General features: G+C 36.2%; 1 protein-coding gene across 4 annotated transcripts in view; it reads right to left on the reverse strand.

Annotated features, from left to right (window-relative positions):
- Positions 1 to 5,785: 5,785 nt before the first annotated feature.
- Positions 5,786 to 14,598, reverse strand: part of cul3a (cullin 3a) — a 37,730-nt gene continuing 28,917 nt past the window's right edge. Inside the window, 6 exon segments of one of the 4 annotated variants that reach the window (NM_199691.2) lie at positions 5,786 to 6,424; positions 7,212 to 7,357; positions 9,711 to 9,897; positions 11,228 to 11,362; positions 13,198 to 13,294; positions 14,011 to 14,135. In NM_199691.2, the coding sequence (NP_955985.2) occupies positions 6,293 to 6,424; positions 7,212 to 7,357; positions 9,711 to 9,897; positions 11,228 to 11,362; positions 13,198 to 13,294; positions 14,011 to 14,135 (822 nt within the window). In that variant the 3' untranslated portion in view covers positions 5,786 to 6,292. 4 annotated transcript variants of the gene reach the window in all.

The raw sequence follows: 14,598 nt of genomic DNA on the forward strand, positions 1-14,598 counted from the left end.
CTGTTTAACAACCATGTTAGTTTTTAAAACAGTAAATCCTGCACATCCACTAAGGCTCACCTTAATGTAGTTTCTATAGGGCGTATGCACAGCTAGTGTTTTTCCTTTTGTAATAAACGTGAAAGGTTAATGTGACTTTTTATTTTATTTGTATTTTATAGGGTTCCTTTTACAGCATAGATGTTGTAATTTAGTTTAAACATGCACTCACCGGCCAATATATTAGGAACACCTATCCAATTGTTCATTGACTCAAAATTGTAATCAGCCAATCACATGGCAGCAACTCGACGCATTTAGGCATGTAGACATGGTCAAGACGATCTGCTGCAGTTCAAATGAGCATCAGAATGGGGAAGATCGTGATCAAGACATGATTGTTGGTGCCAGACGGGGTGGTCTGAGTATTTTAGAATACTACATGTACTGGCATTTCACACACAACCATCTTACAGAGAGTGATCTGAAAAAGAGAAAATATCCAGTCAGCGGCAATTCTGTGAAAATGCCTTGTTGAGGTCAGAGGAGAATAGCCAGACTGGTACAGCTAATGAAAAGGCAACAGTAACTCAAATAACCACTTGTTACAACTGAGGTATGCCGCTAAGCATCTCTGAATACACGTCCAACCTTGAGGCAGATGGGCTACAGCAGCAGAAGACCACACCGGGTACCACTTCTGTCATCTAAGAGCAGGAAACTGAGGCTACAATTCACACAGGCTCACCGAATATAAAACACCAACATGGTGAGGCTAAATATCAACTTCAATATAAATGGCCCTAGAAGTAAATAAGAGTAAATACTTTAGCTCTTAATCACAATACTGAGATAATACAGGATACTGTAATACAAAATTAATCAATTATTCCACCATTTCAGAACACTGTCATATTAATTGAACCAGTTTGTGAACAAAATACTTGAGTTAATGAGCCTTTCATAAAATGTCTACTTGCTTGATTGAACAAATCATCTATTCATTTAATCAAACAAGTGGGAGAGCTGGAGACAGAAAGACCCCATTGACAGACGAGTCTCAATGCTCAATTGAGACGCATTGATCTCATGAGCCAGCCTGAACTCCCGCCAGTAACCTACTCACACCTGCAGCTTCTCCATGATGGACGTCCAGCGTTCTGCAACCCCGGTGCCTACACTGCAGTTCTACACAAGAAGTTTGGCCAGAGAAGAAATGGTCATGTCCAACAGAGCCTGGTTTCTCATTGAAGTTTTCTTCCCTTCACTTTCGCCAGTTGGTGAAGTTTTGTTCCTCGCCACTGTCACCACTGGCTTACTTGATTTGGGACTTGTGGCGCTGCGCATCAATGGATTTGCTCTTCAGTGTTTGGACTTTCAGCAGTGAAAAACCACACTCTACTGAAGTAACTTCAACTCTGAAAACTGGACTGACACCGTTTCAATCGACTAGAACTTCGATGTTAAGCTTATTTGACACAATCTACATTTTAAAAGCTCTTTAGTAATAAAGATCAATTGAATAGACTGATTTCATGCAGCCGCCATTTTAAACAGGGAAATCGAGGCTGCGGTGGGAAGAAACCCGAAAGTATCACCTGAGTCACAGAGGAATGTTAAGTACCTGGCTGTATATCTTATCAGCAAAGAGAACGTGACACAAACTTATAATTTCACCGCCTTCCGAGTGACCCGAAGGTCCGTTCTGAATGAATAGCGAAAATAAAAAGGCATATCGGAGCTCATTTTCAGCTAAGTTAAGAGAAATGGCACTAGTTAGCTAACGTTTTCTTTCCTAAACACACGTTTTAGATGCCATTTATCAAACTTAAGTTAATAAACTAATACTTTAACTATATTAGACTTGCCACGATACAAATTTTCGGTACGAAAAAAAAAAAACTGTCCATTTCCCGTTAACATTTAAGGCACTGTATGATGGCAATCTTAAACAGCACTGATTTGCCACTGTGTTCACGTGCTCAACAGAAATGACTGTAATTGGCAGAAGGTCATCAGCTCACCCACCACTGTTTACCGAGTGCAAACACAGACGAGCGATCCGCTGATGAATCGACTGATCTTCACGGCTCCAATGTTTGTCTATCTGTATTTGCAATCTGTAACAACTGGTGAAATGATGACCTTCACAGCCAATCACAGTTATTTCTGCCTAATATGCTTTTAATTATTTAAATTAAACTGAACTAAATGACATTAAAGTGATGTTTACACCATTTCTGCATTTTGAAATCTCGGCAACAGCTGGAGGTTGTAGTCCACAGTATGTTGCTGCTATGTTAACAGTGCTGATCCTATACTTCCGGGTTTTTTCCCACCACAGCCTCGCTTTCGTGTTTTAAAATGGCAGCCGAGTGAAATAAGCGTATTGAGTGTCAGATTGAGTGAAATATGCCTAGTCACGCCCCTCCAACTATTAAGCTGCGATCACACTGGGCTTTTCCTCCCATAGACTTCCATTCATACGAACGTGAATGCGTCAGACCGGAAACTCAGGGTCATGCGTCAAGTTTCGCAGGTTGCTGCAGTGCAAAGTTCAAGCTTGGAGAACTCTGAAATCGCATTCCTTGACTGCGTGAGAGACCCGTCAAGGATCAAAACACGACCTCTCTGGACATAAATTTAAAACATGGAGCAATCGCTCGCTTTTAAAATTGTCTAATAAGCTTGTTTAATCCCGCCCCTTTTCGCAGCGCCGCATGATAACATTTCTCATTATCAAACTCTAATGTGACCGCAGCTTTAGTTGGCTGCGAATGAAAAAACAGAGGAGCACACAAATAAAACCCCGCCCCTTCTCAATATTTCGCTTTAGTTGGAATTACATCACTCGAAAATAAAAGTCTGTAGCAACTTCCGGTTCAAAAGCTAGTCTAAAATGAACATGACCCGCAGCTCTGATCAATCAAAAACATTTATATTCGGACACACTTTATTTTGATGGTCTGTTTGTTACATTGCCTTTACATGTCAACTAATTCTCATTACATTACTAGTAGAATGTTGGGTTGGGGTTAGTATAAGTTGACATGTACTTGCAATGTTTCTTAAAGTCAGTTAAATGTATGTAGAAGGAGCAGTATTAACATATTAAGCCAGGCATGTCCAAACTCAGTCCTGTAGGGCGGGTGTCCTGCAAAGTTTAGTTTCAACCCCAATCAGACACACCTGGGCTAGCTAATCAAGCTCTAACTAGGCTTTCTAGAAACATCCTTGCAGGTGTGTTGAGGCAATTGCAGCTAAAATCTGCAGGACACCGACCCTCCAGGACCGAGTTTGGACACCCCTATATTAAGCAGACAGGCTACTAATACTCAAATGGACCATCAAAATAAAGTGTTACCTTATATTTTACTCTTAATTTAAAAAGATCAGCTGTATAATCATAAAAATACCTGATATGATCAATATTTTGGTCTGTGACTATGTAAACACAGATAGAAATCAAGGCTGTGGATGTTGTTCCCTGCTGCTTTTATTTTTGAGTTAACCTTTATTTCATCAGGGAGTCTCTCTGATGTTGTTACTCTTTCTTCGAACCTGTTTCCCGCTGCGCACATGTGCTGCAGCCATCGTCTGCTTTGCTAAAGCAATCTGATTCTGTTTGGAGCAGAGCCACACATGATTCAAGCCTGGCTTTCTAGAGGTTTAATAGCAGGAAATTGGAGATAGTGATGTAGCGTCTAATTCTCAGAGCGATTCGGCTGCTTTTTATTTCACGCGTCTCGGGAGTCACGGTCACATGGTACAGTGTACAATTTGTTTAAAGTCCAGATGACATCAAAACTAACCATACTGATTTGGTTGGCTCACATTGCTAGTTTGTGTTGAACAATTCATCTGTGCATGTCATAAAGAAAAATACAATAGTTTGCTCTTGTAATCTAAAATCGAAACCTGAAAATGCACTTCCTGTTTGTTTTCAGTTAAATTGTCAGATTAAGTCAGTCTGAGGTATTGGTTAGGTATTGCTAATATGCTTAACCACGCCCCTTCATCTGTCAGCTTTGATTACAATCAGAAATGGAAAGACATAATAAATACAGTTGAAGTCAAAATTATTACCCCCCCCCCGTTTATTTTTAACCCAATTTCTGTTTAACGGAGAGAAGATTATTTCAACACATTTCTAAACATAATAGTTTTAATAACTCAATTATAAAAATGATTTATTTAATCTTTGCCATGATGACAGTAAATAATATTTCACTAGATATTTTTCAAGACACTTCTATTCAGTTTAAAGTGACATTTAAAGGCTTAATTAGATTAACTAGGCAGGTTAGGGTAATTAGGCAAGGTATTGAATCACGATGGTTAGTTCTGTAGACTATCAGAAAACGATATAGCTTAAAGGGGCATTTTAAAAAAATTTAAAAGATTTTCCTTAATAATAATTTGGAAAATATTTAAAAATCAAAGGGGGCTAATAATTCTGACTTCAACTGTACACCTACATTTACATACATATACACACACAAACATATATATAAATATATCCAAACAGATGACTATGGCTCAGTTATACCATAGACAAGTTTTGAGTAAAGCTCAAGAGTATTCTGTCAGATGATTCTTATACTATGCACCATGAGTTTATCTTCTTATTTCTGGCATTCAATACAGAACTCTTATTAGTAAAACAAATCGGTTCAACCTTTCATTTATCCACTCAGATTTAAAGTTTTTAAATTTAGGGTAGATTTGAGTATTTTAGTGTGTTTTGTCTATTATTTGTGATTTGCTTATATGCTGCAACCAAATTGCCTTCGCGAAATGAATTAAGACTGACTGACTGATATAGCTCGAAATCTCTACTTTTAAATGAACTAAGTGCACTAAAAAACAAAGTTTTTTTGGTTTTGTAATCTGTATAAAATAAACGCAAAGTGCAATCCATCCTGTTAAATGCACATCACATGCCAGCAACTACTCAAATGCCTACAAACGTGTAACAAGTTCTGGAGAACATTCGCCATCAAAAACAAATTGGGAATTACTGATTGTGAACAGCGCGATTAGACGATCATTATCCAGAGGATGATAATGTGTAATATGACTATAAATAAGGTTGGTGTCGTGATCTCATTCTTTTCCAATGTGCATGTGCAATAGCTCGGGCAACCTGGAAACATGACGATTTTGTTTGATTTGGACGTTTAGAAACTAAACTTATAGGACAGTTGTTGTTTAATTTTATTGGTGATTCCAGATATGTCATGTAATCATAAGCTTGGCTAACAGTTATGGAGAATTTGATGTTTCCCCATACAGACAGAATGCCCGAGCATACTGCCCGAGAGGCATTTCAAAGATGGCTACAGAGTGAAATGACTTGCCTAAAAGAGACTTTGGTCTGCCTGAGGTATTGGGCGTGGCTTACATACTTAACCACGCCTCTCCAACTCACAGTTTTGACAACAAACAGAAATGGTGAGGAGGAGGAGTCTGTTAGGCTGTAATAACTCACCCCAAACCCTTTTCCTGATCTTGTTGAATGAAATGCCTACTTTACTAAATCCAATCAGCTCACAGTAGAAAAAACAAACCACGCCTACTGTTTTCTCATTTAAAATTCAGTTTCTCTAGAAACTGTCACAATATGAATAATAATAAAAAAACAACCAAAAAAAAAAAAATGATCGCATCTTCTGGTTCATGCAGACTTTAATAAACTAAGAATTAAATTATATTGACATGTTCGACATTTGTTTCATATCCACAACTCGATGTTACCATGAAAACCCAAAACGAAATATATCAAAATAAATATAAATCAGCAAGCTTTTCAATATCAACATTTTTTATTGAACGTTTTCCGCCTTATTTCCGTAGCCACGTTTTGGCTGTTTTGTTAGGGTTTTTAATAATTTTGCCTTTTATACAGTATTGAAAAAAAACAACAACAACATGTGCAGTGCATTCACATTTTCCCAAGGGATTCTTTTTCGTTTTGATCTCTACAAGGGTAAAACGGTGAGAAGACTGAAAGCTGGATCCATTCATAAGCTGAGGTTTTTCATAAGAGTGGGAGTGATCTAATTAAAAAAAATCTACAACACAATTATGGATTTCTTATTTTGCCTCCTGATTATTTTCCCCGATCGAATGCTTTACGATTTCTCGGTTTGCTTTTTGTTTTTAAGTGAAGTCCGCTACCCAGAGTTCATCTTTAGTTAAAAGAAACTTCCCAGTCAGTCCATGCGAAGAGCAGTCCAGAATCTTTTTTTTTGTAATTTTTCTTGTCTTTATGTTGCTCGCTCCTTGTCTCTTTGTGCAGACATGTGTTCCACTATGCCACATACGTGTACACTTTACGATCCTCCGGCGTCCGGGCCAAATACTCTCTTTCTATTAGTCCTTCAATGCGCTTTTTAATAACCACAGGGCTCGGCAAGAAACGTGCCCTCAGCTGCTGGGTCACCTAAAAGGAAACAACCGAAATGATCATTAAGAATTTGCAGGTACCAATTTTAAAACTTCATTATAACAAAATAGATATAAAAAGCAAGCGGCAACCTCCCACTCTCTCTCGTGAAGTTAATACAGTAGTAACTGAAACTGCAATTCATCGAAATTCCACTGGTTCTGGCTCCAACATGAGCAAATTTCTAATGACCCCACAGTTAAAATGGTCAACTTTAGAGCAGAAAACTAATTATTTTGGTGTATATAGCTAATAAAATCACTTCATGACAACTGTGAGAAGGGTGAATTTTTTTATAACTAATCCGTTTTGTTTATATTAAATCTGCATAATTAAGGGAGGGGCCACCTGAGTGACAGCTAGGTCTCACTGGTCACTGTCATGTCATTCCAGCTGATTAGCCGCTGAACTCAGCATATACATCGTATTTTTGTTTTGTGGCTTTACACAATCAGTTGCTTTTTGGAATTATTTCCTACAATTATCAGACGATATGGCATGCTGTGTGCACTTAATTGTGCTTACAAACCATTCATGTGACCTCCATTTCCCAGGTGAGTGAAATTATATACTTATACCATCTCTATAAATGTATTTGTTTGATTTAAGATCATTTATCATTTACGTTTTTCTTTAGAGCTGTGAAGCACTCCAGAATCTGACAGATTGATTAGCTGTAGGCTCTAGAACAGTCATCTGAAATGTTGTCATACAGTGTTATGCCTGGATTTCATAATTAGCCTTGCACTTTCATATCTTTTACAGTCTTTTACGACAGGCTCACCTCCGCTACCAGTACGTTGTGCTGCATCTTCTTCCTGGACTTCATGATGCGGACGATGGCAGCTTCAATTTCATGCTTCCTGTCGTCGTCTACTTTCTGCCGTGTCTCTTTACGCTCGGGGTCTGACTCGCCTTGCTTAGCAGCAACTGAAACAAATATTCATTTACAATAAAAACTTTATCAATGCCAAACATTCAAATCCAAAGGAGAGGATTTATCAAGTACATAATTGGTGTAATAATTAATAATAATAATTTCCTACTGAAAATGATAAAAAGATTAGTTCATAAACAAAATTTTTATTAAAAGAAAAAATTTTTTTATTGAAATTTAAGCTGACATTTAAAAAAACATGCAAATGTTATATGAAAAGGAAAGAAACAGATAAAAAGGCTGCATGCTGAAAAGAAATACTAAAATCTAAATAAAGCTAAATAATTTCTTTAAAAAATGTATTACATGAAAAGACAGCAGAACAGTAAACTCTCTACTACTTTTTAGAGAGTTTTTTTTTTTTTTACTAATTTTTATTTTAGGTTTTTAGAACGTAACTCCACTGTATAAATAAACTTGCCTTGACTATTAGGTACAATTTTCAATCATGTTAATTTTGTTTTTATTTTAGTTTACATTTTGCTAATATATATATATATATATATAATTTATTTACTTACACACACACACACACACACACACACACACACACACACACACACACACACACACACACACACACACACACACACACACACACACACACACACACACACACAAATACATACAAAAGTTTAAGGGTCAGTGTGATTTCTAATTGTTTTAATATAAGCTTCTCCCACTCACCGAGGCTTAATTTATTTAATCAAAAATACAGTACACATTTTAAAATTGTGAAATGTTATTGCACTATAAAATAACTGTTTATAATTTTTAGCTTCATTGTTGTAGTCTTCAGAGTCACATGATCCTTCAAAAATCACTCTAATATTATATATCAGGGGTGGCCAACCCTGTTCCTGGAAAGCCACCTACCTGCAGATTTCAGTTGCGACCCATATCAAAAACACCTGAACCAATTAATTAGGACCTGAACACCACGTAATAATTACAGGCAGGTGTGTTTGAGATGGGTTGCAACAGAAATCTGCAGGAAGGTGGCTATCCAGGAACAGGGTTGGCCACCCTTGTGTGTGTGTGTGTGTGTGTGTGTGTGTGTGTGTGTGTGTGTGTGTGTGTGTGTGTGTGTGAGTGTGTGTGTATATATATGTGTGTGTGTGTATAATTAATATTATGTTATTTCTTATGTGTATATATATTGGCAAACTGTAAACTAAAATAAAAACAAAATTAACATGATTCAAAATTGTACCAAATAGTAATAATCAAGGCAAGTTTATTTATACAGTGGAGTTACGTTCTAAAAAAATAACCCGCAATAGGAGAAATTCACAATCAGTTATGGGTTTTATTTTTACAAATATTATAGATGCTTTAAGGCTGCAAAACTCCCTCACTACACACTTTATATACTTTTCTCAGGCAGCCATTAACATTTTCACACTTTTCTCTTTTGTTTAAACACTCTCAAAGTTCAAACCTTCATAGAAAAAAGTCCAGTATTAGAGAATGAAACAAAAGATCAAAACTATTTGATCTTAATTTTTTTTTATTCCGTAATGGCGTCCTACAGCCGCGTAAACTGCCATCGCAGGGGCCTTTGACCAATCAGAACTTTTCGTCGACATTGTGGGGAGAAAACTTGCAAAAATACAGTTCAGCATATCAGTCACACTGCTAACAATTGAAGACTTAAGTAAATTTGACAGCTGAACGCATTCTGTACTGTACAGAAGACGCGGCACGGAGGTTGATTGACAGTGGTCTACAGCCAGTCAGGACGCAGAACACAATGCGCGAATCAGAGCGCTGAACACAATGCGCTGTAGAAAAAAGGCATGTCAAATTGCATGAAAAAAAACAAAACAAAACAGCGAGGCCATAATAAATGTACAGTTAAAGCGAGGGACCACTGTATAGCACATTTTATACGTTCAATAGTAATTCAATGTGCTTTACATAAACAAGAATAAAAGAAACAGGTAAAAAAAATAAAGACAACAAATAATAAAAATAATTAAAAACAGATTAAAATGTGTTAAAACACGTTTTAAAGGAATGAAGAAGAAAAGATAGTGAATTTAATCAAGTTAAAATAGCAACTTAATAAAATAATATCTAGTAAGGGACCATTATTTTCTATGATTACAAAGGGAAGTTATGTTCATAATTAAAAATATCATCCTATGGAGCATTTTACTGAATCAAAAACAAGACATTAATATATTTAGTAATTTAATAATGCATGTATCTGCTAAAAATTTCCTCTACTTCTTCAATACACTAGCATACAAGTTCCCTTCTAAAATGAAGTTATTATTTCTGACTATTGCTACAAAAGATCTCTTCACTATGAGTCAGTGTCGCCCCCTTGTGGCCCAATACCTGTTTGTATTTTGACTCTGTGCAGTTTGGAGGTAAACTGGTCGTTGACTGTAAACACGTGGCCGCTCTCGATCTCTTTACTCTTGGGCTCTTTCGTGAGCACTCTCTGTGTGGGTTTTCCGCAGGCCAAAGACTGCAGGGCCCGGACCAGCTCACGCTCGGGGATATCAGTCTCCTGCTGGATCTCCTGAGGGTTACAGATCAACCAGGTGGATTGTTTGAAATAAGAAGTTTAGATGGGATAGTTCACCCAAAAGTCTTATTGACCTCATGATTAAGTCTGTTTTAAACCTTTTTGTTTTTCTTCAGTTGAACACAAAAGAAGACATTGTGGAAATACTTAAATATATAATGTAATTCCACATCAGCAGTGATATTTATATAACCGTAAAGCTATATTCTTTGTTTTTTTAATTATATAACTTAATTTGAAACTATAGCAGCCCAGGTGTGAGGGACATTAAACCTTTTGCTTCCTGAGCACGGGTTGTCTTTGTGTATCCATTCAGGCCATAGAAACTGATTTAAATTGATAAACTTGCGTGGTCAGTGGCTGAGCAGGTTTCTTATACCCATCTACTTCATTTACATGCTATTTTTTATCCATCTCCAGCTAGCATTCCCCTCCTCCTAAAAAAACACATTTAAGACATGACATCATTGACTCAATTCAGACTTGTGTAAAATTCAGACATGCAGACTTCTGTAGGCTCTTGCAGACTCGTTGACTTATTTAGACTAACCAACACATCTCAAAGAAATTCTGCTTGTTCGAGTCTTCTGGACTGGGTTCATTCATTTTTTTTTTATCAACAATATTTTGAAGAATGCTGGTTGCTCATCGACTTCAATACTATGAAACAAGAAAGTTGCAAATAGTTTCGAAATATCTTCTTTTGTGTTCAGCACAAAAAAAATAAGTCAAGGTAATTAAATGATGACAGAATTTAAAAAAAAATCTTTTATGCCCCTTTATACAAGATGCAAAATAAGTCTCTAATGTCCCTACAGTGTGTATGTGGAGTTTCAGCTAAAAAAACTCCAAAAATAATGTTTGATAACTCTCTAGATCAGCCCCTTTTAGGCTTTGACCCAAATTGTGCCATTTTGGTGACTGTTGCTTTAAATTCAAATCAGATTTACTATTCTCAAAAAAGAGCGAAGCTACAAATGCCTGTGTGTCAGCATAGTGGCAGACTCAAAAACAAGACTAACGTCTTATGCTAATAAGGGAAAGACAGTCGCTAATGGGCGGGGCTTTCCCCATCTGATAACATTTACAAAGGGAGAATATCAGTGTTTTTATGATATGTGATTATAAATTAATTATTTAAATAAATAAATATTAATTAATATTTACCATTAGAGGCTGGGTTATATTCAGACTGTTGCAACACAACTGTGTTTAAACCCCTTTTAAAAAGTGATTTTTGCATAATAGGTCACCTTTAAATTTATGCGTGAACTAACCCTTTAAGCTCAAAAGTTGTGACAGGGAACAGGTGGGTGGGTTTTACCTCAAATGTGAACTTCTCTCTGTTGTTGAAGAGCATGAGGATGGTCATCTGGAAGGTCGACACCTGCAGAATGTGCTTCCGTGTGTTTGAGCCTGTTAACAAAGCACCACCGACACCAACATCTGAACCGTCCTCCTGAAGACACAGAAAGAGACTTTTACAGTCATCGATAGGCATGGGACGATAACCATGTTTATGGTACACCGCGGTTTGGAAAAGTTAGGGTTTTAAAATCGTCAAAATACCCTTCCTAAGGTATGAGTAAGATTTTTTATTTACATTCTTTTTAGGACAGCAGTATCTGCAGCAGAAAAGATCTCTAAGGATGCCGTTTTAAACTGTAAAGAAATCTGCTGTCTTTGTTTCAAAAACACAGAAGTCAAAGAATTATTCAGCCTGACATGTTTACTGCTCCAAAATATTTTAAATGCTTACCAAATTAAAATATATTGTGTACAAAAAAGAAAAAGGTTTTATTAATTTGTTTTAGAGCAGTAATCACAATACTGTGATAGCTTGAAAATGCACTAATGATGGATTTCATGAGATCAACAAGTTGTCCTCATGACAGTTCAACCAATCAGAGAAGAGCAAAGATGTGGTAAAGATGGGGAGAAGTGTGTTTTGAATAAAAATGATGAGGACATTTCATGATTTAAAAACACTTTTGCAATATTATAAATCCTTCACAAATACCTTTACAACTATTAATTCTGATTCAAACCGTTTTAAAGGCATAGTTTACCAAAACTTGTAAATTCTGTTATCGTTTACTCATCCTTCACTTACTCCAAACCTGTTTGAATGTATTTCTGTTTGTTGAACACAACGGAAAACCAGTAACATTGACTTACATAGTATTTGTTCTTCCTACTAAGGATCTATGGTTTTTTCCTACTATAAATTAATGCAGGGTTCAACTCTAGGGATTTTTACTTGCCCTTTTAATTGTGAAAAATAATAAATAAATAATAATAATAAATAAATAAATAAATAATCGCTTCATTTTTTTCCCTTGTGTTGTCATGTAAATGTCTGCTTTCAAGACGTTATGAAGAGACATCTTATTTTAGCCTCATAATTTGATGTTGTCACCATGTTGCTGTCTCGTCGCTGTACTGGTGGTTACCAGGTTACAGAATAAATAGCATGCTTAAAAAAATCAAATCAGATAAGAGGATCCGAAAAGCAATATGGTGTTTACGACATCACAGAGAAGGTAGCATTTTAAGACTGAAAAAGCACAAGCTTAAAATGCATTCAGTACAACTGACAAATATTCTCAGGCAAATTAAACCTTAGTGACAAGGCGGCACTGTCCCAATCCTGGGCCATAGGGCAGTCCTTATCGTTGAGCCCTTTAATAGTTATAGGTTTCCAGCTTTCTTCAAAACATCTTCTCTAGTCATATCATATATCAGAATAATCAAATACATTAGAGTACGTAACAACTTTGGGGTGAGTACATTCAGACTAAATTTTCATTTTCAATTAACTATCCCTTTAAGATCAGGCCCGGGACACACAAAGCTGACAGTTGGCCATTGGGGTCTGTCAGCCTGACTAGCTAGTTTGGTGTGTTCCACATGATGCCTCTCGTTGGGTAGACGTTGGAGCTTGTTGGCCCAATTTAACATGCATAATCACTGTTGGGTCATCGGCTGCCCAATACTGAACACAATGGCCAATCAGCAATGTTTGGTCATTCTGAATGAATGACGAATGCACTCAACAATGCACAAATGTTAGCGGGAAATTGACTTTTTTTAAATTTCAGTACTGATTGATACAGAAAGTCAATACTTTTGACAACATTATAAATCATAACATTAGAAATTTGTAAAGAAATTTCCATTTTATAATAAAAAATTAATATAAATTATTATACATGCACTAACATTTCTATTATAAAACATTACAAGACATACAAACATGCTATCTAATGCAATGACAAACTATAGTGTCTGTACCTTCTTGATGGGGCCGTAGAAGGTGGCATTGAGATCTGCTGAACCCATGTGGTGCTGGAGTGTGAGTTGCCTGCCGCTGTGCTTGGCCAAATAAAACCTGCACAGTTCAAAATCCCATGAAACCAAGCTACAAGCCTTAACACCTCTTTAACACTTTATTTACTTACAAGATTTAAAAACAAATGTTTGTGTGCGAGATGATATTCAATATACAGTTGAAGTCAGAATTATTAGCCCCCCTGAATTATTAGCCCCGTTTATTTTTTTCCCCAGTTTCTGTTTAACAGAGAAGATTTTTTTCAACATATTTCTAACCCTAATAGTTTTAATAACTCATCTCTAATAACTGATTTATTTTATCTTTGCCATGATGACAGTAAATAATATTTTACTAGATATTTTTAAGAAACTACTATACAGCTTAAAGTGACATTAAAGGCTTAACTAGGTTAATTAGGTTAACTAGGCAGATTAGGGTAATTAGGCAAATTATTGTATAATGATGGTTTGTTCTGTAGACTATCGAAAAAATATATAGCTATATAAAGGGGCTAATAATTTTGATCTTAAAATGTTTTAAAAAAAATTAAAAACTGCTTTTATTCTAGCTGAAATAAAACAAATAAGACTTTTTCCAGAAGAAAAAATATTATCAGACATACTGTGAAAATGTCCTTGCTCTGTTAAACATCATTTGGGAAATATTTAAAAAAGAAAAAAAATTCAAAGGGTGGCTAATAAATTGACTTCAGCTGTATATTTCAGATACCTGAATAGAAAGTACAAATAAAAGAGGTATAAGGTGAGCGGTACCTTCTGAAGACCTCAAATGCGTGGCGTGGGGAGGGTGGGATGTTGCATTTAGGAGTGGCCGACTGTGTGGGCCAGTAACCAGTGGTTAGAACTCTCACTGTGAGATCAACACCACACAGAGACACCTGCAATATGAAGACAAAACACACACTTCTGCATTAGCATGAAAGGACAAAAGGGAATGATTCATTTCATTTACAGAATCCATTTGCAGCTAAATGATCAGTCATACAAAAGAAAAAAGAACAAAAAGAGGGCTTCATTATCACCATGGCCTATTAAGATTAGTTTCTTACAGTTTGTCAATAATAAAATGTCAAATCAATGAGTCGTGAATAAACACCAGAAATGAGGCTAAATTCTATAAGCAACTATTTTCCTAAAATAAATATTTTTCACTTTTAATTAACTACAAGGGCTGTACGGTAAATTGAAATTGTATCGAAATCACAATTTAGACATGCACGATCACCATAAAGAAAGATTTTCTCACAGTACGCTATTTGAACCAATCAGTGCACCTAAGCAGAGCGCGAGAACAGGAGACTGAATAGATTACATAAACAGGGATGAGGAAGTTCACCACAG

The sequence above is a fragment of the Danio rerio genome, chromosome 2 (assembly GCF_049306965.1).
Source record: "Danio rerio strain Tuebingen ecotype United States chromosome 2, GRCz12tu, whole genome shotgun sequence".
NCBI lineage: Eukaryota > Metazoa > Chordata > Actinopteri > Cypriniformes > Danionidae > Danio > Danio rerio.